Genomic DNA, 24,886 nt, shown 5'->3' with positions numbered 1-24,886 from the left:
TTTCATTACCTCAGACTTGCTGTCAACTTGAACCTGTCTGGCCATTCTCCTATGACCTCTTATCTGCAGAATTGGTAAGTTACAGGATGGGTTTTGTTTTGTTTTGGGTTTTTTTTTGGGGGGGGGCACTATTCTGTGTAAACTGTTGTGTGTGAAAATCCTTGGGGACCAACAACCATCGTTCTATGGCCAAAATCACTGGTCCTTTAATCCCAGCAAAGGGAAATCTTAAACGCTACGGCATACAAAGACATGCCATACAACTGAGTGCTTCCGACTTTGTAGCTTTGTAACACTTTGGGGAAAAGCCCACATATACTGTAGGTGTGATGGTCAGGTGTCCGTTTAAGCGCGACGAACGATTTACGACAGCGGCCGACGTGTTTACGACAGAGTTTCCACGGAGACGTCAGTAGATAAACCTTTATTACGTCGCGGTTGGCGCGAGGACCTTCAGGGGTGCGCGCGCAAGAGAGAATGGGTGAAAGGTAGAAGGTATGTTTACATGTTAGTTAGCAGGTTAACGAAACAAAACAGCGTATAAAAAAATGCATTGTTTTCATTCGTAAGGAAAATAAGGCTTCATGTGGAAAATAGACACACTTTAACTGTGTGCTCTTTTCTACATTAACGGGCTAAAATAGCTAATAGAGTTAGCAGTCTAGCTAGCTAAACAACACCAGTTTGTGTTTGGTTGTTTTGCTTGCTAACGCTCATGCACCTTACAGACACCGTCATGTTGTACACTTTTCATGTATATTTCTTCACATTATCATAAACCATGCGTTTTAAGCTCTATGTATTGGTTTTCGTCTTGAATTCTAGCTTACAAATGCGGAACTGTTTTAACGCTAGCTAATATAAATAACGTTATGAAGCAGGGATTGTGAGTAGGCTTAACCTTTAACAAACAAACAAAAAATATCCTTCTAGTTAGCAGTAGGTCTCTGGTGGAAGCTGTTTTGGTGTCTCACCTTCTAACAAAGGTTTATGTTCTCAAGGCAAGCATGAGAGAGAAGAGTAGTGAAACATCGGTGAGATGTTTGGGAAGGTGGTGTGATGGAAGGTTCTGGAAAGGAGAGGGAAGTTTGTGATGGACGGTCCTTCCCATGGCTCACTCACACAGACAACAGGTTTTGGAAACTTACCGACTGCTTCTCTTCCCTCCAGAAAACTGCCCCGTCTACACCACACCAGGTGAGCTGGACTTCACAGAGCAGAAGATTGCAGAAGCAGGTCAAAGTACACCTGCTGGTCTTTATACAGTCTTATATCAGCTCCACAGCTCTGTTCACTCCATTCTGATTGGTCGATGCGTTTTCTATAACAGGACCTCCGACATTCCTTCCATCAGTTTATATTAACGTGTTCATTCTCATCTTATCGTTTGGATTTGTTTCCTGTTAGACTGATTATTTAAGCGATAAATAGCTCTGAACATATGCTCTTGGTTTAAGAGTTCAGTTTCACCTCGTCTCTTATCCATTTTTTGATCGCAAACTCAGTTGTCTGTGGTGTATACCACAAACAATTGAATTGTCCTTGCCCTTCTGACAGTTTCAGATGGGCCAATGAACAAATTAACGGTTTTCTGTGAGGAGACGTTTATCGAGCGTTTATGGAAAGAGTCTCCTGTGTCAGCTTCGTCTTAACTTTAGGTTATCTGACACAGGAAATCTTCAGGATGCAGGACAAAGTGGCCTTTTTTTTGCCTTGTTAATTTCAAGAGATGGGGGGCGGAAAGAATCGCTGGTGAAGAAATGATGGTTTATAGCTGTTATGATGTAAGGATTTGTAATAATTGGATTTGCGCATGTTCCACAACATTAAACTGTTGGAAATTATGTAGGAAAATTATATAGAAATATTAGAGTAATAGAATATAAAAAATTTAAACCTCATCTGACATGTAAAAACTGCTGAAATTCAGTGTTAAGGAGACCAGGTTTGTACAGTCTGTGTGTGTGTAGATAAGGAAGGCATTGGGGCCCCAGGCGCAGGCAGAGTATGTAGGCATGACTCGGCCACACACATAATAAAGGGAAATTGTGTAACTGGGACACTTGTGGAAGATTGTGATAAAGATGCACCCAAAAGGGAATTGTGTATGATTGATTAAAACGAGATAAGGTGCCATGCCTGAAATGTATATAAAGAGCATTGTAGCCGACGGTTCTTTGGTGCAAGTTACATTTTCATGTGGCATGTATCCCTGGGACCAGTTCGGGTTGTTTGCTGTCTTGCTGACTGCTAAATAAACCTGCTTCGTGTGAATCGAGCCTACGGGAGCTCTGCTGTGTTATTTCTCCAAAGAACAAGTCAGATAACTTAAGTTCATAGTTTAAATTTGTGAGCTAGCAGGGCCAGTACAGGTTGAAGAGGCCAAAATATCCTGCAAAACTTCACCATAAATGGACAAAATGTATGATGTGTTCTTTGATGAATTTTATTTATTTATTTATTTATTTAAACAAGTGAGAGCTGAAAATATGTTTGTGAGGAGATTATTCTTCGTTAGTTGGCCATTCTAATACATGTGTTTATTTATTTATTTATTTATTTATCTCAATGTAAGAAAATAGGCTTGTACATTTTTAATTTTCAATCATGTACTTGTTCCTGTGTAACATTTGAGTTGGTCAGTGTTATAAAGGTACTGATGTGTGGAAAGTCAAATAAGAGTGTGTTGTAAAATATAATACCGACCCTATTTTCTCTTGTTATATTTCCCAGTGCTAGATCATCCAGAAAGACTCATTTTTGACCGCTCCTTCATGCTGTCCTTGTATGTTTCTTTATGGTCCACTGAAAGCCCTGTGTTGTTTTTTTTTAAATCTCTAGAACAGTTACATGGAAGTCCGTAAGCCAGTGTTGGAGCTGAAGGATGTCCCTCCCCCTCCACTCCACAGTGCATCTCAGCAGCCTCTTGCTCTGGCCCCCCAGCCTGCACCTCCTCCCTGCCAGCTCCCTGCTTCAGACCCTCAACTCCCCCAGCAGACCGTTCCTCAGTTGCAGCCTGGAAGCTCTAAAGTAAGCTTGTGTTCCTGCTGTGAATGCAGCCTGCACGTCCAGCAGCACTCTGGCTCGCTTGAAGCCAGGGCCCACAGTTTTGGTGGTGGCTGTAGCGTTAGCAGCAACACTAATGCTAGCACTGGTGGTGGCCTTCCTGCACTTTTTTCCCCTGCACAGCTGCAGACCCCACAGAGTTTTGGGTTCCGGGTGGCCTCAGTAGCCACGTCTCAGCCCATGGCAGCTCACACACACCCATCCTGCTGCGGGCACCTCCACACTTGTTCCTCTGTTGGGTGTCTGCAGCCAAAACACGTGTCTGGGTCTGCACCCATCCACGGGCCCTGCGTGGCCTTATCCGGGCGCTGCCACTGTAGCGAGGAGCATCGGGTGGAGCAGCACTACCATTCACTCGGTGATGCACCCTCCTCTACTCACCTCTGCACTAACCCTTTGTACCTCGAGCACAACTCAGGCTGTCAGAAGGGAGCACACTACTGCCATCAGTGTTTAAGAAAGGTTGGTCTTTCGCCAGCAGCACAGCTTTACATATTTTAAAGGACTAGTTGAGGTTGGTGCAGTCCTTCGGGAGGTTTAGAGCTGATCTATACTATGTCGAGACTTGTGTATGTGGGCACTCGGCGTAGATGTCTGCCTTCCTACTTGCACGTAATGTGGGTGTGTGCACTAGGAGGCAGTGTAGCATGAAATCAGTATTTACAGAAAAGGGAAAGCGGAAAAAAGCCGTTTCGGAGCCAAAAACAAAATGATCCGTGTTTCATCGTAGGAATAAATAGACAAGACAACATGGACGTGACTATTTTGAAATTTGCTATGAGCCTATATCTAAATGCATTATTCTGCGCCATTTTGTAGTATAGTTAGTGTGATTAATGTGAAAAACACCTTAAAATGCACTTTAAGTTCCCGGATGATGTGCTCATTCACCCGAAAAAACGAAGTGTGGAATGATTGGCACTTCACATGCTCAACGGTTGCAGCTTTCCTTACGTAGCAGATAGGGAGGGGCTACATCAGGCTCAGATGCTGAACGAAAAAAAAAAAAGTTGTTCACATTGCCAACAACCACAACTAAGTTGATTTTAAATTGTGCAAGCAAAATTGACCTGCGGAGACGATCACGCCTCCGTCTGACGGTGACCGAGGTCTTGTTGGGCATAAAAGGAAACGTTAACATGAACAGTAAAATGTACCAATTCGTTTTTGTTATGTTTGGCTATTTCGATAATGCTTGCACCATCACATTATGTGCGTTTGACGTAATTTGCCCTCGACCGGGAAACGGCATATACTTCTGGTTAGTACAATACCAGAAAGCGCGCCATTTGATACGATAGAACCCTTCTAAAATTCATACTCTAGACGACAGTGTATGTCATTTGGGACACAACTCTAGTAAGGTCTCACTGAACGAACACGTTTTACAAGTGTTTTCACTTCAACTAGGGTTTAAATTCACAATTCTAGCAATCAACGATAGAGGGTTTAAATTTTAGTAAATTGCATCACTATGGTTTTCATCACTTGCATTCTGTCTTTATTTGGAGTATGTTAGAAAACAGGAAGATAGGAAACTCTGTGATCCTGCAGGATGATTAAATTGGCCATTAGAACAACGGCTAAAGCCGATATAAAGTCTCGCTCTGTGCTACAACTTCATAATTGTAGTTTTTCCCCCCTGTAAATTAACCCATGACACTTTTTTGAAAAATAAATAAATAAAAAGAACATCCCCAGCCTTTAGAAATTTTTTTTAAAGCAGTTGTAGTGATCATTAAATGGGAGTTAAACCCTAGATATTTCCCAGCTTGTTTTACTTGTGATGTAACTGTGTGTTCGAGAAGCTGCAGATATGAGGTTGATGTTGATCTGAGCGAATGTTTTAGCCCACGCAGGGTTTGGGTGCTGCTGACTCGGAGAAGGTTTGGCCGAACATCCCGCCTCCTCAGCCCTGCTCTGCAACTCTACCTATGTGTAATGGCTGCAGAGTTCCTGGAACCTCCAACGATGGCATTCTGCACCCCACCAGCGTTGGCAAAATCACCCAGAAATATGGTCAGTGCACACATGCATTTAGTCTGCTGTAAGGCGTTAGGTAGACATTAGACAGAGGTTACACTTGACAGGCGCACACATTAGCTACATGAGCGACGTGCTTTTTGGAAGCACACAGTGGAGACACTGAATTAAAGCAGGATAGTTCTTTAGGGATCTTCTGTACTTGCTTTTCTGTGAACATGATTTGAAACGCCTCAGAAGGTGACCATGTGCATATTCATACCGTAGCAGGTTCTGTTACTCAGAAGTGGCTTCCTTGTGTAGCGGCTCTAATACGGTGTGTGTGTGTGTGTGTGTGTGTGTGTGTGTATATATATGTTAGGGTCGATTGAGGGCGGTGGGCAGGAGTCTCTGCCCCCAGTGGGTGTGTTTTGGGACATAGAGAACTGCGCTGTACCCAGCGGGCGTTCAGCTGCCACAGTGGTCCAGAGACTCCGTGAGCGCTTCTTCCAGGGACACCGCGAAGCCGAGTTCATCTGCGTATGCGATATCAGCAAGGAGAACAAGGCTGTCATTCAGGAGCTCAACAACTGCCAGGTACACATGGACGTGCACGCAAACAAGCTCGTTAAACATTAAACATCATTTGCAAACCCTTCTGAGTTGAGCAAATCATCTTCTGTCCAACTTATTTTGTAAGTAATACTGTGCATGTCCTCTTTTTTTTTTTTTTTGTGCAATACATCTGGTTAAATGAAGGAGACCTGTGTTTGAGGAAGGCCTGAAGAGCTAATTATCAGTACTTTATTTTTGGATGCCCAAGTACATTTACAAGTAGTTTGTTTGTTTATTTACTTACTTACTTAAACTTTAACTCAAGTAGAAATATAAATCAAAGACACCTACTTTTATTCACATGCAAGATTTGTTTGCGTTTTGTCAGCTGCTGTTTCTGAATTATGAGCATAGCGTAAGGTACTCTTACGAACAGACATAGTTGTTCTCAGACGTAGTATGTGCTCTCGCATGTGAAAAATGTGATCTTTTTAAACTCCTGTTTTTTTTGGTTTTCTGTGCTCACCCTCTTTCAGCTCAGGTGTTGCATGTTATATTCTCACTAGGTATTGTGTCAGTTTTGTGTTTTTGTTTTTTCAGGTTTTATATATAAAATATAAATTGCTTGCAAAAAGCTTTTGTTTTTGTTTGTTTGTTTTGTTTTTTAATGCATATTGATTTCTGTCTAACCTTCTCAACAGGTCACTGTTGCTCACATAAACGCCACAGCCAAAAACGCTGCTGATGACAAACTCCGGCAGAGTCTGAGGCGCTTTGCTGAAACACACACCGCTCCTGCCACAGTCATTGTAGTTTCTTGTGAGTCTATGACCTTTTGAAAATGGAAGTATAATGGTCTATATTGGGATCTTTGGGGATTGCTTTCCTGAAGATGTTGAGTACTAGGAGTGTGCACCCGGTAATCGAATACCCTTGTTTGTGGTGCTACTATTCTCTAATAATGAAATCACTCTGCAGGTATTCATTATGTCCATGTAAAATATGAAAACAGGAATGGCACATCTGGTAATATTTAGATTTAGAGAACAGCGTTGACATGATTGACATCTTGGGAGCAGGCAGCCAGATATGAAGTTCACGGGCAATATAATAAAACATATATTTCTCGTAACATCCAGTGCAACTTTATTAAGTGTATTAACTGACCATGGACACACATCAGGTACCTCAGGTTTGCAAATCAAGCCCATTAAAAAAAAAATATATATATATATATATATATATATATATATATATATATATATATATATATATATAATATATCGTTCCTTTCTGTGTTTCACTTGTTCAGTAAATCTGTATGGACATTAAGATGATTATAAACATGCATTGCCACTGTGATCACATGATCATACGAACTTCATTAATCCAGTGTGATTTTCAAACGTTTTGTTTCTTGTGCACAAATATAACAGTGATTTATTGTCTTGTAAACTCCGTTAAAGCTGGAACTTTGTGAAAGTTCTGAAAGTGGTTAACTGAATATCTGTCCAATGACTGTTACAGATATCTGTCTAATAAAATTAGGCAAAAGGAACATTCCTAGTTGAAACTCTAGGCCACGGCTTAATTAATAAATTGTCCTTGCGAGTCACATACACTTGGCTAATACCATGGTGCATTTCATTAGATAAAGAAACATTAGAGTGTCTGTGAGCTACCGCCGTTTGATTCTCCCCCTTTTTCACTCCCACCCTTGTCGATTTGTAGCTGATGTAAACTTTGCCAGCGAACTGAGTGACCTACGTCATCGCCATGGCTTCAAGGTCATTCTGGTGCACAAGACTCAAGCCTCACCTGCTCTGCTGCAGCACGCACACCTGCACGTCCTGTTTGAGGACTTTGTCTCGGAATTGCCTCCCAGGATGCTAATCAAATCACAGGTATTTATCTTCTCATCTCAAACCTGGGGCAGAATTGTTTAGTCAGCTATAAACCTTTGCAAGATGCACATTTTCTTTTTATTCAGTGGCCGGATGTTACTAGAGCTACAATATGGATTATATTTTATGAACTCTAGCCTTCTCTGGCCTTTGTTAAACCTATGGCCCTTTGTACAGGAGTGCAGCCTTGCCTCAAGCTACAGCCATGACGTGCTACTCCTGACAATGTATTGGATTAATTACAGGCTGTAGGTTGTGTACAATTATTTGCTTTTTTTTTTAATGTAAAATTGGTGTAGGTAAAGGAATCAAACCGAAAACTCCTTATACATCTCAAAACCAGTACCTACCCCAGTAGAACAGTCCCAGAAAACCCAGAGTGCTCCCTCTTTCTTTGCTCCTCCAGCCCTGTTTCAACCTCCTCTTTGTGCACAACCTCCCCACGCACCGCGACGCCAAGTCCGTCAGTAGCAGGCTTCAGCGCCTGTCCAATAACTGTGGTGGGAAAGTGCTGGGCGTGTCTGGTGGCACCGCTGTGCTCAGATTTGCCAGTGCAGAGGCAGCTGAGCGTGCCCGCAAGCGCATGGAGAACGAGGACGTCCTAGGGAACCGCATCTCTGTGTCATTTTCCCCTGACGGGTTACAGGAGGAGGAGGAGGCGGAGCGGTCTCGGCCTGTTGCCTCTTCCTCCTTTTCTAGTGCCCTGTTCCTCCCCGTGGAGAAGCCGCGGTCACCACGCCGCCCCAGGCGGGCAATGCGAGCCTCTCAGAGCGGCAAAGATGCTGGGGTAAATGTTCCAGAAAGACCCTACAGCCCTAGGAAAGTGGGGCATGCTTCTTCCTGCAGCCCAGTGTTGAAGTCCCTTTCCCAGGTCAGCGGTGTAACCGTGCCTTCTGCCTCCATTCTCCCTTCATCCTTCAGCCGTTAAGATGCTCACATCAAGCCTGCTTTCCAGCTTAATAAAATTCTGAGCCCACGAGTCCAAGATTCTCCAACAAACCAAAGATTCTCACAGAGAATGTTCCTCCCAATTTGGCTCGTCAGTTCTTACTCAGCAGGCAAAAGCCAAGCTCCGACAGTCAGCTTGCAAGTTATCAGGCATGTGTTTTGTTGGAGAATGTTGAGACAGTGTGCCAGGGTTTAACAAATCTGCGCTTCCCCTATTTGCTCCTAAACCCAATCCTACCTGCAGCTCCCAGAAGACCCTTCTTTCCCTGCTGTTGCTTTGCATCAAAAACCATAACATGGAGGACTGATTTTATGTTCATGTGACCATATCATGGCTTAAACATTAGGTTTGCATGAGTCTGCTTTTTGTCCTTTCCATTATCATCCATCTCTTTGCTGTTCTACTCAAATTGAATTGTCTCTTTTGCTTTGCAGCTCCATGTAGTTCCATCCATTTTGCAGAGCACACTGTTGCAGGAAATTCTAACTCCAGTTTTAACTGATTACTGCATTTCCTTTATGTACATTATGCATTTTATTTTTTTGGAGCTAAAAATTGTCTCTAAACGGCAGTGGGTTTTTTAATTAAATTTTTTTAAATTATTTATTTAAAAAAACAATTTTTATTGATTGGGACCAAACTTTCATAACATTTGTTAAAGTTTTGGAGTTCGACTTCCTTGCAACAGTACCAAAACGTGGCTGTTACTTCCTTTCTTTTTTTTTTTTCCCCCCTTCATCATTAATATTTACGATTTGTGAGAGATTAACGTTTTACTTTACTTAAACCCAGGACGCGAGTGGTATGGAGTCTAAGCCCAGGACAGGTTTCCCGCTGGAGAAGGTCCGTGCTGCATCTGCGTCTCCTCAGAGCAACGGCCTCACCTCTCAGCTGCAGCCTGCTAAACCAGCCTTCCCTGCAGAGCTCCTGCAACGAGGCCGCAGGTACTGCTCCTACCCCTTCCTCTTAGGTTAAAAATGGCACATTTGACTTTGGTCTATATTGGAAGCTGTTTTTCTCTGTGAAAGCTGCACCATTTGCTCTGCTGCCCTTCTGAGTTTAGCACCAGCCCTGATCCTGAACTCATAATAAATGTATTTTAAGGGCATTTAGATGAGGAGTTTTTGCAACATTTAATATATAAAAATATATTTTCCATTTAGAACATTTAGATCTCCAGCAAGATTTATCCCTAAAGTGTTCAAATAAAAAGATTATATTTGAAGGTGTGCGCCTAAGATGATTCAGTTAAAATAATTAAAAATGAAGAGGCTGACCATTAGCATTCATAAACTGTCATTCCTGTGATGAGTTCAGTTGTTCAAAATCAGGAAGCGTGAGAAGGGTCCCTTGAACGTCCCTGTAGCTTGGATATTGCAGCACGTAAATGTGCTCGGAGGGTTGTGGATGTTCTGGTGTTTCCTGGTAAGGTGTTTGAAAATAAGCCGGCGATGTAAAAGGCAGGTTTTGTGTGCGTAGGAGAGACACGTGCAGCGTGCGCAGCACTACAGATTCTCCGGCCGAGTCATTTCAGGTGAGCACTCCATCAGCTTTCAGCAAACTCAACCTGCACACTTCCTTCAGCCCGCTGATGTTCTCCCAGGGATCCTGTTCCTCAAGGTTTGTGTCTTTTACCAAAACATGCACAATGAGTTCAATTCTCCAGATATTTTTCAGCATGCAGCTAAACAGCGCTGCTACACATCTGTCTTTCAGGAGTGCGTCTCCATGTCTGTCTAATCGTTCGTCGCCGCTCAGTGTTCCTTCTCGTAGCCCATGTCCTGACTCTCAGCCTGAGCCCTTCTCAGACGGTGCAGATATCCAGGTAGCCAACCTCGACTACAGGATGTCCAGGAAAGAGCTGCAGCAGATCCTGCTCGACACCTTCGCCAAGCACGGCAGGGTGAGAGAACCTGTGACTCCATATCTATCCTCCTAGAGCATATTTCAAACCCTACTATCAAATACTGCCTGGGTTTCTAGAACATTTGCATATTCAAAGGTTTTAAAAACGTCTACGTTTAAGTTTAGTATGTGTTTATCACCATGTATTTTCAGGTGAAAAGTGTTGAGCTCAGTCCTCACACAGACTACCAGCTGAAAGCTAAGGTACAGATGGGTTCTCTGCAGCAGGCTATAGGAGCCGTCAGCATTCTTCACCGCTACAAGATCGGCAGTAAACGCGTTCATGTCTCCCTCATCACCGGCGCAAATAACAAGTCCCTAACCTGCCTGAGGTACTGACCTCTGACACGTAGCAAGCATTAATCATTAGAGTGCAGTGTTTTTATAGCTCCTCTGCTTTCGCTCGTAGTGAGGACACGGGACATCATCGAAATGATTCTCTCTGTTTCTCTTTCCTACAGCTCTGAGATCATCAGTATTCTTCAAGATTCTCCAGCGAACTGCCTTCCACTTTTCAAATTCACTGAAATTTATGAGAAAAAGTGAGTCACTTTTATACAGACTGGGATGCTCTGGGGTGTTTTTGAGGTGCTTGTAGACAAAATCGTTAAATGTTTCAAACACGATGGTATTAGAATGCTAAATATCCATTTTCAGTTAGTTAATTACTTGACATTTCTAATTGTTTTCCTGTATTGGGTGTGTTATCAGCCTCCACAATTATTGGCTCCCTTGGTAAAGATGGGTTCAAAGGCTTATCCAAAAATTGTCTTTGTGGTTAATTAGTTTAATCTCACAAGGAAAATATGAAAGAATTCAAACTAGTCACTGAAGTATTCTTATTCTAAAAAATTCAGTACATTTGAATATATATAATTACAAACCCATGTCAGTTATTGGCCCCTTTGCATTTACTATTCAGCACATCACATCTTGTAATATTCCAGCGTCCGCTGCTAGATAATTCTTCGATTGCTCAGGAAAAAGAGGGTTTGAACATGAAGCTTTACAAGCATTCTTCAGTTTTCCAGCAGACTGCTTAATTGATCATATATTTATTGTGATTTTGCGATTTTCTGATTTTGCCCACACTTGATTGACTCTGCTTTTGGTGACTTTCACTATAATTAACTGATAGGTGTGTAGTCGAATAGCAATAGTTGAATCATTCGTGGTGTGGGTGTGTTAACCTGGTCTGCAGGTTTGGCCGTAAACTGGTGGCGAGCGACCTTTACAGATTGCCGGAGGTAGTGGCTGTGCGTGAACAAGGTGCAGGACGCTTGGTGTGTCTTCTCTCCAACAGCCTAGTCAGACATAGTCCCCTGGGCTCCTCCCAGTCCCATGATGGCTCCTCCACCAGTGGCAGTCCTGTGGTGTTCGAGGAGCTCGAGTACCACGAGCCTGTCTGCAAACGTCACTACACACAGCAAGATTTCAGGTAGGACCATAAACACGTGAGTACGTGTCTGCAGCATGGATAGTGGTAATAAAATGCATGGCATGTTTTCTGGAAGTCAGTCCCACCTATCGTTTATCTTTATTCTTTGTGTGCAGTGAGGCAGATTATGACCCTGACACATACAAGATCCCGTTTGTTGTGGTGTCTCTGAAAGCCTTGTCTGCTCATGTGCACAGTCTACTGCAGTCTCATGAGGGTACCATCCCCTTGCTCAGGTAACACACCTGTCCTTATTCACATGCTAGCAACAGATGCAAAGTCAATTATTGTTATCGGGGAGGCAGTATGAATAATTTACTTTTATTTTTATTTTTTTCTTTCAAATTAGCTTGCCAGAATGCTACGCATCAGAGTTCAGTCCGTTGACCATGGAAGAAGAAGGGAAGTTGGAGGGTAGTGTTCCACTGGAACACCTCATTACCTGTATACCAGGCATCACCATTGTAACTGCACAGAACGGCTTCAAGGTCATCAAATGGATCCACAACAAACCTCCGCCACCTAATGCAGGTACACACGTGTATATATGAGTGAGTGACATGAGAAGTAGCATCTGTCTGATTCGTATTGCTTTACTATTGAGTCAGAACATTAACTGAGGTATTGGTGCCCTTTCAGGTAATATGCCCTTTGATGTAATGGTTATAAATGATTGTCCTTTAGTAATGTTTAAATAACTACTGATGGTCCTTTTATGAGAATGATCGAATAGGCTGCCTCTGGCAGATCACAGTAGGCTGATGCTGTAACTTTATATTAGCTGAAAAATTGTAAGAATATGTGCACACTGCATGCAGCATGTATATCACCCTCTTCTCCCAGTGCCTTCAACTAGCCGCTTGACACAAATACAGCCCGCAGTGCTTCCTAGGTAAGGGGTGTGTCTCTCCAACAAGGTTTACAGATGAAATGTTTAATCTTTTTAAATTATGGTCGAGGGAACAAACAGCAAACACATTATTTAGAATGCAGTTCGCCAAGAGCACAGATAGTTATGGGGTAATCTTCTGCCAGTGCAAGCTCACCTTCTACGGGTTCTCCAAGCTTGTGGACCTGTTTGAAGCCATTCCTGATGTCCGTCAGGTACCTTTTTATTTATTCATTTCTGTTTTTTTATTTTATTTATTTATCTTTTTCAGTCTTTGTGATTGTCAGTGTTCTATTTTTTCACCTTTTCAGTCATGCAGATTGGGGTCATACATTATAAATAACTTCTCATGTATGTGTTTTTGGGAGGAACATACGGCAGATGGAAATATCTACACAGGCCATCACTCACAGCTGGGCAACATCACCTTTCTTGATAGTTCTGCTGTTGCATGAAGCTGAATCCAGCTCAACTTCTCAACAATCTCTTGCATTTTTTGTCCCCCCCCACTTTTGAAAACAATAACTATTTCCTGTTCAGTGTGCCTGAAGGGCAACCTTGAATATTGGAGAACGTGTTTGAATATAAAAAATAAACTTTCCTCCCCACCCCCCTCATTCCACACACAAACTGCCAGTTTCAGTTCAAACCACTCCTACAAGATGTTTAAATAGGCATATTTCTTCAGAGATTCCTGAACCAAGTACACTGAAGGAAGCGAGACCATTATGTAAAATAACAGGAGTTACCCAAATGGATCAAACAGGTTATTAACTAACTGTTCATTGCATGTGAAGCCCAGTTTCAAGCCGTGTGTGTTCTTGTGAACAGCATTCCACTAGAAGTGTAGACAAAAGATAAGATATACTTTTATTGTCCCTGAAGGGAAATTAGTTTTGGACTCCGTCCGTTGTGCAGTTTTACTAAACAACATAACACAACAACAGCACAAAATAATAACACGTACTCTCATGCAACACAACACGCTCTACATATGTAAATACACCCATTCACTCATTCATGTCTACTCACAATGGCGGCGTCTAATGACTGATAAAGCCTGCATTGCCCATAAATATAAAATATTGCCCAGCCCGTATAGCCTACATTGCACAAATAACATATTGCATAACCCAAGTAGCCTAACCCTTATGGCCAACACCTATGTTATGTGCATACTAGCATTGAGAAGCTTAATGAACATGGGCACAAATGAATGTTTATATCGGTTCAGATTGCACTTTGGGACCCTGAATCTTCTACCAGAGGGGAAAAGCTGAAATTCTGTGTAAAATATGTGGGTCAGAGAAGACACTATTTTTCCACCTGTCTAATAACTGACTGCTCATAGATTATCTGAAGGGGCGAATGGTTTTTAACCCCCATAATCTTCATAGCTGTCTGTACCTGACGGGCAATCTGTGATTTGGACTGCACCATCAGGTTACCATACCAGGCTGAAATACCATATATTAAAATGCTCTCTAATATTGCATGGTAAACACAAGCATATCCATTAAGTTTTGGCTGTGTGAAAAACAAAAGCCAACAAGTATGGAAAATTTCCACTTTCCTGGTCGTGACATAAACACTTTAGTTGGTTAAATGCATCATGAAGTAAAGCTAGCTTTTAAACAGTCAGCGATTATAAGTTCCATTCCAGTTTTTACTGGTCCACAGGAGTGTTCTCAAAGTAGACTTTAAAAAAACAACCACCTTCGATCTGCAACCCTAAGGAGCACACCCCCAAATTATTCTCCTGAAAGTTAAAAGGACCTATGCAACGACCTTTTCCATATAACGTTTGCCTTTGTTTTGTTTTTTTCTTTTCTTTTCTTTTTCTGGGCATGGATTTGCACAGACCCATGGCTACAGCGCTGTAAGAGCCCGGTAGGAAATCCACAACTGATCCAGTTCAGTCGAGAAATCATAGACCTGATGAAAAACCAGCCCTGCTGCCTGATGCCAATCACTAAATTCGTCCCAGCCTACCACCATCACTTTGCCAAACAGTGCCGAGTCTCTGATTATGGCTACTCCAAACTGCTGGAGCTGCTGGAGGCTGTACCGCACGTACTGCAGGTCAGAGTTTTGCAATACAGTAGTTGATTTTGTGCATGCGTGTTTTGCGTTATTAGTCCTTTTTGTTTTCACTGATTTATACAGGAATAAGAAAGTAATACCAGAAGAACCAGAGCTTAAGTGAACTTTAAAAAAAATTTTTATTCATATTAGTATATAACTACAGAACTCTTTTTCTGGACTAAACAATTATATATATTTTTTTGGACAAAAATTGAGCAAAGTATATATCATGCATAGAAACAGTGGATGCATGGAATGAAATCACATGCTTCAATAACCATCACCCAGCTTTAGCCTAATGGAAAATAGATTCGGTGCTATTTTAGGTAGTGAGTGTGTGACACACAGCTACACTATAGTTATCTTCTAAATAAAAATACCTGATACTTTTTAATGTGTCTCCTACAACAATGCTGCGTGTGTGTGTGTGTGTGTGTGTGTGTGTGTGTGTGTGTGTATGGAATATTGAGTGATTGCCTGGACCATAAGCATTGTTTATTCTACTGCAGATATTGGGCCTCGGCTCTAAGCGGTTGCTGACCCTCACGCACAGGGCACAGGTGAAGCGTTTCACTCAGGACCTGCTCAAACTGCTCAAGTTTCAGGCGAGCAAGCAGGTCATCATCAGGGACTTCATGCAGGCCTACCACTGGTCAGTCACCTGCACTATTCTCTAGTCTCTTTTCTGTCTTAAAAGTAAACGGTATACACCAGGGCTACTTGTATTGGTCTGATACTGCACTGTAACTGATTATTACTCCTGCTTCATGATTTATCAGCGTCATAACTTAATGCATGCGGGTAAGAGTGTGCTGATGTAATCGGGTGGCTTCTAACAGTTGCCGTCACCACTGACGGGGATTTCTGTAATATAGCATCACTATTCTGTTGCCACTGTTACACGTGACCTGAGCGGACAGTTTGCTAATTAATTCCTTCATCTCTGTGAGAACATTCTGAATGTGAAAAGTCTGAACACAACTACTCGGGTTCGCTTTACTTTTAGTATTTCCTGCTAGAATAGGTAAGACATTAGCATTATGAAATAACACACAGTTTGTCTGCTTATTAAAAATGATCTGTGTTTGTCTGTGGGGACAGGTGTTTCTCCAGAGACTGGCACGTTGTTGAGTACGGAATGTGTGACTTGATGGATCTGCTGACTGAGATTCCTGACACGACCATCACCATCACACAGCAGGATTCTGACACGGTCATATCCGTACCTAAGAGAGGTGATGATTCTCAGAGTTTTTAAAATGTGTTACAAAAATTCAACTAAAAGCTTAATAAGAGGGACTTGTACACACTTCAATTCTTTTTAATATTAAAGACTTCTGCAAGAGTTGGATCACATGTATTTTATAATACATACAATGTTTGTTTTTTTTAAATAAATTATATGATAATTGGATTGTGCAATAGACAGTTGAGCAAAATCTTAAATCTAAACTTTTTTTTTTATTTTTCTCCCCTGCCCCTTTCCTCCCCCCCATGTTTTGTTTTTCAGAGCGGACCACAGAGGAGATGGAGCGCACCAGACAGTTTGGGAAGGAGGTGGTGGATCTGCTGCGGCACCAACCGCACTTCCGCATGCCCTTCAGCAAGTTCATCCCCACTTATCACCACCACTTTGGCCGCCAGTGCAAGCTCACCTACTACGGGTTCTCCAAGCTCGTGGAGCTGTTTGAAGCCATTCCTGATGTCCTTCAGGTGAGCGCTGATCAACCTGCTGTCACGGCTCAACATCTCTGCTCTACATCCGTTAGCCATCTGTTAGATGCCTTGTTCAGAATGTTGCTCAGACTTGGTTGTTTATTACTTAGATTATTTTTGCCTGGCTTGGTTTACATTCAAATAAACATTTTAGTAAGTTATTTCACAGATTGTAGAGAACAACAGATTTAAAAAATGTGAAGCTCTGTGATATGTACTATTATATGTAATTAATGAGAGTCAGTGATTGGTAAGTAAAGTGCTGTAACATTCTGTGATTTTTAAACCAGCATACCTACAGTTACAATTCTTCAGCCTCTGATCTCTGGACCTGTGCGCAGGTGCTAGAATGTGGTGAGGAGAAGGTACTAGCTCTGACTGAGGTGGAGCGGGTAAAGGCTCTGGCAGCTCAGCTGGTGAAGCTCTTGCGTGCTCAGAGAGACTGCGCCCTACCTGTTAGCCAGCTCCTGGCTGAGTACAGCAAGACCTTCGGTTACGGCCTCCGCCTGCAAGATTACGATGCCAGTACGCTGCCTGCCCTTCTCGCCAAACTCTGCCATGTGGTCAAGGTAAGCAACGTCGACAGCAGGTGATATTTCAAGGCAGCATTAACAATGGAGGGGTCATATATTAGTTTCTAGACTAATACAGACCTTCATCTTCTAAAAATGTTCGTAGTTGCCCCTGGTTCAAGGGGGGGAATCTACAATGTGAGTCTGGGCAGTAAACTGGAGCTTTCACTTGCCCAATTTATGATTTGTCCACCCCTGATCTTAATATTCAGAATAAGAATTTTTATTTATTTATTTTTACTAATTAAACATGTTATGCTTCACGTTTCCTCCCTGTTCATCGTATACTTTATTTTTTTATCCTTTAACAAAGGTAGTGGATGGTGCTGAAGAAAAAGCGGTCCAACTTATCAACAGAAAATCACTACGTGCTCTTACGTCCCAGTTGCTGGCTGTAATGATGTCACTTCCTGATGCGCACAACTGGCTGGGAGTGGAGGCGCTGCAGAAGCAGTACGAGTCGATGTACGACCAGCAACTCAACCCCTGCGAGTACGGCTTCGTCTCGCTTACCGAGCTGCTCAAGAGCCTGCCTTACCTAGTGGAGGTGTGTATGTCTAGGTGTGAGAGTGTGTTGGAGTGTTAACATTTTCAACATCATAAACATATATTCAGGTTGAAATATTCTATTAAATTCATTTTGCTGCATTTATAGATCATCTCTTCTATTTGTGTGATTGAAGCAATTCATCTTGAAACAAAAAACTGAGGATGTGTAGTACATAAAATTGATCGTTTCATCATTCTTTGTACAGTTGTTTGAGGAGGGGGAGGATGATGAGGCCAAAGATCGAGTAAGGTTAACTCAGCTGTACCAGTTTGCCCGAAAAGTTCGAGCCCTCCTGCATACCTACCACTATAACCAGATCTTCCTGACCGAGTTTCGGGGTGCCTTCAGCAAGTACACGGGCCACGAGTTCCAGCCTCATGACTATGGATACAGCACTCTGGATGAACTCCTGGCTGCCATACCACAAGTCAGTGTTCAAATGTTTCTTTCCGTTTTTAAGAAAATCCAAACGTGTTTAATACAGAATACTCTCCAGGGGAGACAGTAGGAAAGGAAGGGCAATGAGCGTTTCCTGTTTAGTGTTTTCTTTCCATTCAACTCAAAAAGCTAATTTTGAATGGTTTTTTTCTATTATTATTTAACTATGGCATTGAAAAGGCTGCTGCGCTGATGCTGCAGATTTAACGCATCACATTACAGCTTGTACTTCTAACTGGTAGCCAGTATGTTTGGGGACAAAGCTGACCTGCAGGCTGTTATGGTTGCTCTGTGTGCCCCCCCACCCCCAACCCCAACCCCAAATATCGACACACAAGCACTCAATGCAGCACCTTTTTCCTACTCAAAACGTGCTCTCTGTTTATACTAATGGCTACGTAGCTGGAAGCAACATTGATTGATGGGGAAATCATTTCTCTCTCGTTCATTACGGGTGGCACGTGTAGACAGCCAGCGTACTTAATGGTAGGGGAGACGGTGTGTTTATCTTTGGGATGATTTAGATTGCACTGTTTAGATTTTCCAAAATTTTTCTGTTTATTGTTTTGTTTGCTTTTTTTAAACAGGTAGTCTGGATCAAAGGCCATGGACACAAGAAGATTATAGTCCTGAGGAATGATATGAAAGGTGAGGGAACATCATTATACTCGAGGCCTTATTAATGGCTTCGTTACCTATTGGCACAGCATGCCTGAGATTCTGTAAAGATTGCCCAGCTGATGATAGATTTTTGATGTGTCGATTTATTGATGGCTCCATGGAGGCATCATTGTGCAGACATCTAACGAGAAAAATGTGTGAAAAGATCACAGAATCCCAGGCACGGATTCCTACACGATTGTACGTGCTAAAGTAACTTTTTCCGCTTAAGTTGAAACCTGCTTTATCGATATCGAACGGCTTGGCTGTCAATTACCTAGCATGCACACCGATAGACCGTTCGAGTTCCAGCTTTTCCTCTGTTAGAATAGTGTTCACCTGGACTCAAGTATTGAGCGTGTTGCTGCTATTTCTGCCTTTCATTAATGTGTGTGCGTCATCAGCCCGCAGCAGCCCTGCCAGCACAGAGAGCCCTCAGCTTGAGGAGGCCCGAGAGAGCCAGAGCCCTGCCAGCACACACAGCCCAGGTAAACACACACACACGGACTAGAAAGTGCTGCATCAGTAAATTGTACATGGCTGATTGAGGATGCATGTGTGTCCGCATCTTGCTCAGGATCAGGTGATTATGGTGACACTGGTGTTCCTGTATTCATCATCTAAATTGCTGTTAAATAGTACAGCTATAACTACACCATTATCGGTCTCTATAGTGGCATGCTATTTAGTCTGGGACTATAGCGGTTGAGGTATTGAGAGTTGTCGGTTGCTTGCTTTTGTTTGCATGTTTTGTTCTGCTAAGCAGCCAATCAGAGGACTCTTACCACTAGCTTCTATTTAGCATGCTCAGTTGCTCAAATCCTGACTAATCCCAAAAATGCAAATAGAAACAATGTTGGATTGCTCAACAGCGACTGCTAGCTTGCTGTGTCAGGACCCTAAGAAATAAAATGAAGGAACAATTGTGTTGAAGGACAATTCAAGCTGTCTTTTGCCTTCCTAGTGTCAGGTGGCAGTACTGGTGAGGCAGAGCTGCTGTGTATGAGCTCCGGTTCTCCCGTGGACCTGCTATGTGGGCCGGTTCCCTCCTGCCTGCCTTCCCCTCAGCTACATCCCGACCCGGTTCTGCTCCAGCACAGAGACCTCATCCGCTTCGACGAGCACTCGCACAGCCAGCCTGCAGGAGGCACCAGAGAGGATCAGCCCGTCCACGACCGCCAGCCTCGAGCAGCTCTGACGGCCACTGAACGCTGCACAGCTTCAAATGAAGAGAACGAAACTGAGGGAACCTCGGTGTCTGTTGTAGGTGAAGATCCCACCAACAGTGATGAAAAGAACTCAGAATGTCAGAGTGGGAATACTAAATCTAGTGATACACCCTCGCAACCTCCCAACCTCAAACCCTCGGCCACGGAAAGCCCCAGCAAAAGAACCTTCCGGAATAAAATAAAACTCGCAGCTAATTTTTCCTTCTCCACAAACCCCTCAGTCTAAACTTGCTTGTTAATCAGATCAAGCTCTGGTGAAGTCACAGTGTTTTATTTTATTTATATTTTTTTTGCTTGCTCAAAAAAAAAAAAAAAAAAAAAAACCTTGAAAAGGGCTTTATAATCATCCAGTGAAATAACTCCGTCTAACTCTGCGGAGCTGTGGCCGTGAAGGATTTGATCTGACATAACAGTAGCCTGAAGGTTTCATGCCTCTCCCTGTGCTTCTTCTGCTTCTGTCTCTTAAAATGTTCAACGCACTTGCTCATCATTAGTTGGCGATTTTTTTTTTTTTTTTTTTTTTTTTTAAATGTTTGCAGCCATTTTGTTTAGTTTACGACCCCGATTTCCATGTTTGTTTCAATTCTGCGTATTTCAATATTCTGAGTTTCAGCAGAACATAAAAATCATGTCTTGTAGAATATGTTTAAAGGAAACATGAGTTTATATGAAACGAAACCGTGCCTCCAAGTTAGCTGTAACTAAGGCAGCTTCCGTCCTTTCACAATCTTATTTCCTCTCGTTCGATGCTGTTTTGGGAATCATGGTTTTCGCCAAACGAAATTAGTAGACGCGTTTTGAAGTCCTCCGACCGAGCCTGCTCTTTCTGCACACTGTGTTATAACAAACGCAAAGGAGACGTCGTCATCTATTTTATACACAGGATCATTGAAAAAAATATAATATTAAGTTATTGAAGAAGGGGATTGATTATGTTAATTGTAATAATCTTGAGCCCAAAACGATGCAAATTCCTTTGTATTGATGGGATTTCTGTAGTTATTCTTGTACTCCAGAACTCTTTAGAGTTTAGGATCTAAAGTTGTGTTTTTTTTTTTGTTTTTTTTTTTTCTGTAAGGTTTTGAGGAGATTTCTGGTCTGTGCTTTAGTGCACACGTTTAATAGCCTGAGTTGTAACGGCAATTTTGTTCAACATCTTAACAGTGCAGTCGGTTTCACTTCTTCGAAGGAGATCAGAAGACGAGCAGGTGGCAGTTTGGAAGTTTGAGTCAGGTACCCAGACACGCACGCCAGGATAAAGTCGAGGTTGTGTTACGGAGCTCTTCGCTAGCTTGAAGCGCGCCATTCGACAGTTTGAATGTCGACAGTGAAAGTTGAGTTGGCGCGTGAAAAAACTCCGCCGTCCTGCGGCTGGAGTTCAAGCAAAAGCTCCATTTCGGTTTTAGCCATGTACGCAGCTTGTGTTTTTTTATTTCGATTGTTGTTGGGTTTTTTTTTTGTTTTTGTTTCTGTGTGTACACGTGTATGGAATGTTATATGCACATAGTGCATAGATAATTTCCTGTGTGATTATGGTACGATATTTATAGAAGCAGTAGAGTTTTAATCCGTTTGCTTCCTGCATTTTCACGGCGGTTCATGATGGCAAGAGCCAAGGTTGTTTTCTTTAACCTTGATCAGTTTCTTTGGATCTGTTGACAGTCTGCTTATTCTTAATGCAAGACTTCAGCATGTCTAATTTATTAGGTGGGTTTTAAGGCACCGGAGTATGTCAAGGATGGGGAACTGCTGTGAGTGAAACACCGTGGTATCAGGGGGACGCACACAGGCCCTCTGATATTTTTTGTATTTTTATTTTTTCTCTCTGTGGACCGAGCCTGGCTTTTTACAATGGTTTGTATCAGCCTTGGCACCATGGGAGACGGAGAGAGAGAGAGAGAGCCGCTAGAGCGTTCCCTCCTGCACTCCCTTAGCATGTTGTTGTTTGTAGATTTATTTTCTGTTGTCTTGTTTAGTGGGTTTCTTGGGACCGAAGACTTATCCTGCATCCGTTTGTGCTGTCTGGGTTATTCCAGGACAAAAAAAACAAAAAAAAAACCCTAGACTGATCACCTGACAAGCTGCCTTTAGGATCTGTGTTTGCACCACGTTTTGGGAGAATCTCCCTGTAAAATGGCTTCCTGTTTTTATTGTGAATCTATGAGAATGTGACTATTTCTGGGCTCTGGCCTTAAACCTGATGGTCATCAGAATGACTGCTGTTTTAGCTTAAAGAAGTCCTGCTGTAAGTTGAATGCAGTCTAGTCCAGTTTTAGTCAAGTTTACAGCTCATGTTCCTAATTTCTTGACTTGATTCGCCACAACAGAGTGGCTGCGTTACGTCCCAAATGATTTACTTTCATCCCAGATTAAAGGAGCTGGGTTTTTTTTTTTTTTCCCCAAGATTATCAAAGGCCTGATATTTATTTCGTGGAGGGAACTGAGTCACACTGGCCGTAACGAGTCCTAATTTTGCCGCTACGTTTTCAGTTTGCCGTTTTGGGGAGGTAATTTACTTACAGCTAACTCGGAGGACAAATCTCGAAAACCTTGTTTGTCACGCCACAACGACGAGCTAATCTTGTTTGCCTATGCACGTTTGCATAGTTTTGATTTTATTAAATATCATTCTGCTGGGGGTGTAATGTTAACGAAGTCGAACGTACATGGCAGTTATGAGCATTTAGTTGAGCAGCGGCTCTTTTCCAGCACGGAGTGTTTTTGGTTTACGTGGTTAGGGGTCGGTTATGTGTTTTCTTCATATTGATTTGGAGCAAGTGCAGTTAGAACAAAAGGTATTAGACATGCTGGATTTATCCATAATCGAGCTAACCAGTTTTTGTTAAACGTTCTCGTTAAAAAAAAATCCAGCAAGTAATTACGCTAAGCTGGATGATGCTCTTGGGTGAAACGATGCGCAGATTCAAGACGACTGTACAGTTATTCTCTCATCAGAAGCAGAACGTTGTCACAAATGTTAACCTGAAACTCTGTGTCGTGCCTCGTTTCGGTTCTTGCTGATGTACTTGAGTTGCATGTTCTTTAATGTATTGTGCCTTCTGCCTCTGCTCACTCGGTCACTCTTACCCCCATCATTAAGCCATTATAACATTTCACTTTTTTGTGAAGTGCCCAGAATATTTCTGTTTAATAAATTTCACAAGCATCAGTTTCGACTCTGACGTTTTACTTTATTAAACCTGGAGGGTGTGAAAAATTCCCACCCAATGTTACGGTTTTAGACGTATAACTGTGTTAACACTCCTTTGCAACCCCATATGAACATCAAAAAACTCAGATAATTAACTCACTTGTCAGTTAAATTGGCAGATGTGCTTATATGGATACATCAAATCCAAACTTTCTTTAGAATTAGAGTTTTGTTTTATGCGAGCTAGCTTGTTTAGAGATATTCTTCAACATTTGCAAGAGATGGATAGATAGATATTGTGTATATATCATCAGTATGCACTGTTTACATGCTCAGTTATTTGCCACAGTACTAGCATGTTTTATTGGATGTGAACGCATAATAAATGTTTATAATAAATGTTCATTCTAGTAACATGCTCCCTTTCTATTGGTACCCAAAAATGCTTTCAAGACTCAAATAATATCCAGAAAGATGCTTTTATTGGAACACGTATTTACAAATCACGTTTAAGCGCTTGTATTTATTCACGCTTTACATAAAGACCTTCATGATGAACCGCTGCAAATCTCAGGAATGTGTTCTAGTTTTGTGTTTTCTAACGTAACGTTCCTGAAATTTGCGGGTTTGATCTTTTGTGATGGAAACGCTCACAACACTACACGTGTAAGATGAGTACAGTAACAACAACATGAAGATCTCGCAGGCAAGAAAATAACACGGACACCGTGTGTTCACGTGAAAAAGTGTCGCGTTCACGGGCAAGGAAACGAAATCGGACATGGTTGTTGCTTGGGTCCATTCAAGTTTGAACATTTGTAAAGAATCACAGCGGTCACAGGAGAGAAAATGGAAGATTTGCGGTAGAGTTTTTCGCGTCCTGCTTGAAAGCATGCGGCTCATTTTCAGCAGTAAAAAAAAAAAAGTAGTACAATGAGTGTGTTTAATCTTTTCAGATCAGTGGTGGATGTTTGATTGTGATATCCAAGTGCTGAACTTCAAAGGGGAAATGCACAGTAGTGTGTGGCGTGTGTGTGTACCCGTTATTAACTTTTAACACAAGTAATGTCCTGTCTCAGAACCGATATATATATATATTGTGCTTGTTGAGATTTTCTAGGCAAACATGCAAATTAGCCCAAATCTTGGTACTGGGGCAGTTGATTAAAGCGTTGGACTAAATTATAGCATCATTAAGGATTCCCTATAGAACATCCTTCATAGTCTGATCTCTCTCACTCTCTTTCGCTCAAGTTTCTCTGCACATTCGCTTCACTGCATCGCGCTCATGAATACCTTTTTGTGTGCATACGATTTTTATGACCGTGAGCACATGCTCTGATGCCGCTTGAGATTTCCTCAGCACAGTTGCTTTGCTTTGGTCGTTAATCGTGAAATGCATCCAGATTGCGGTCATTTTCATCACAAAGTTGGTATCTGAGCAATATGTAAATTTCCAAAACACATCTCATGTATACATGTATACGCTCTCTGTAAAGAATGTGGAGTGAGATTCGGTGTAACGATGCAAGACCGAGTGAGTAAAGGAAATTGTTATGGCCTGTATGATCAGGTAGTTTGTTCACTTCATCAAGTTTAAATACTTGCATAAAAGTACGGCTTTTTCCAGCCTTCACATACAAACTGTATACGTGTGGACAAAGCCAAAGAATGATCCACTGGTTTCAGAGCTAAACCGTTGTGTAATCACGTGTGGACGTCTCCTATTGCACGGCATAAAAATCACGCCTGAAGTTTGTATGGTCGAATCCTTTCTCGTCTAAGATACGGCACAAAGTTAACAAATGTATTGTTGT

At 42.1% G+C, this 24,886-nt stretch overlaps 1 protein-coding gene across 2 annotated transcripts in view; it reads left to right on the top strand.

Annotated features, from left to right (window-relative positions):
* The window catches only part of LOC128615313 (meiosis regulator and mRNA stability factor 1), a 24,426-nt gene extending 34 nt beyond the window's left edge, over positions 1-24,392 (top strand). Inside the window, exons 1-26 of one of the 2 annotated variants that reach the window (XM_053637283.1) lie at positions 1-495; positions 1,002-1,197; positions 2,842-3,528; positions 4,917-5,085; positions 5,411-5,625; positions 6,285-6,402; positions 7,315-7,487; positions 7,894-8,358; positions 9,229-9,380; positions 9,916-10,056; positions 10,153-10,339; positions 10,495-10,673; positions 10,803-10,883; positions 11,543-11,779; positions 11,896-12,015; positions 12,129-12,310; positions 14,530-14,750; positions 15,263-15,405; positions 15,855-15,988; positions 16,264-16,466; positions 16,811-17,038; positions 17,355-17,588; positions 17,797-18,018; positions 18,617-18,677; positions 19,094-19,177; positions 19,654-24,392. The exon at positions 1-495 is cut by the window's left edge and continues 34 nt beyond it. In XM_053637283.1, the coding sequence (XP_053493258.1) occupies positions 1,060-1,197; positions 2,842-3,528; positions 4,917-5,085; positions 5,411-5,625; positions 6,285-6,402; positions 7,315-7,487; positions 7,894-8,358; positions 9,229-9,380; positions 9,916-10,056; positions 10,153-10,339; positions 10,495-10,673; positions 10,803-10,883; positions 11,543-11,779; positions 11,896-12,015; positions 12,129-12,310; positions 14,530-14,750; positions 15,263-15,405; positions 15,855-15,988; positions 16,264-16,466; positions 16,811-17,038; positions 17,355-17,588; positions 17,797-18,018; positions 18,617-18,677; positions 19,094-19,177; positions 19,654-20,144 (5,265 nt within the window). In that variant the 5' untranslated portion in view covers positions 1-495; positions 1,002-1,059 and the 3' untranslated portion in view covers positions 20,145-24,392. The remainder of the gene's footprint in view (positions 496-1,001; positions 1,198-2,841; positions 3,529-4,916; positions 5,086-5,410; positions 5,626-6,284; positions 6,403-7,314; positions 7,488-7,893; positions 8,359-9,228; positions 9,381-9,915; positions 10,057-10,152; positions 10,340-10,494; positions 10,674-10,802; positions 10,884-11,542; positions 11,780-11,895; positions 12,016-12,128; positions 12,311-14,529; positions 14,751-15,262; positions 15,406-15,854; positions 15,989-16,263; positions 16,467-16,810; positions 17,039-17,354; positions 17,589-17,796; positions 18,019-18,616; positions 18,678-19,093; positions 19,178-19,653) is intronic. The other variant, XM_053637284.1, reaches the window with a different exon arrangement.
* Positions 24,393-24,886: the final 494 nt, after the last annotated feature.

This window comes from Ictalurus furcatus, chromosome 12, assembly GCF_023375685.1.
Source record: "Ictalurus furcatus strain D&B chromosome 12, Billie_1.0, whole genome shotgun sequence".
NCBI classification, from domain to species: Eukaryota; Metazoa; Chordata; class Actinopteri; order Siluriformes; family Ictaluridae; genus Ictalurus; species Ictalurus furcatus.
This window is presented reverse-complemented; position numbering and strand designations above follow the sequence as displayed.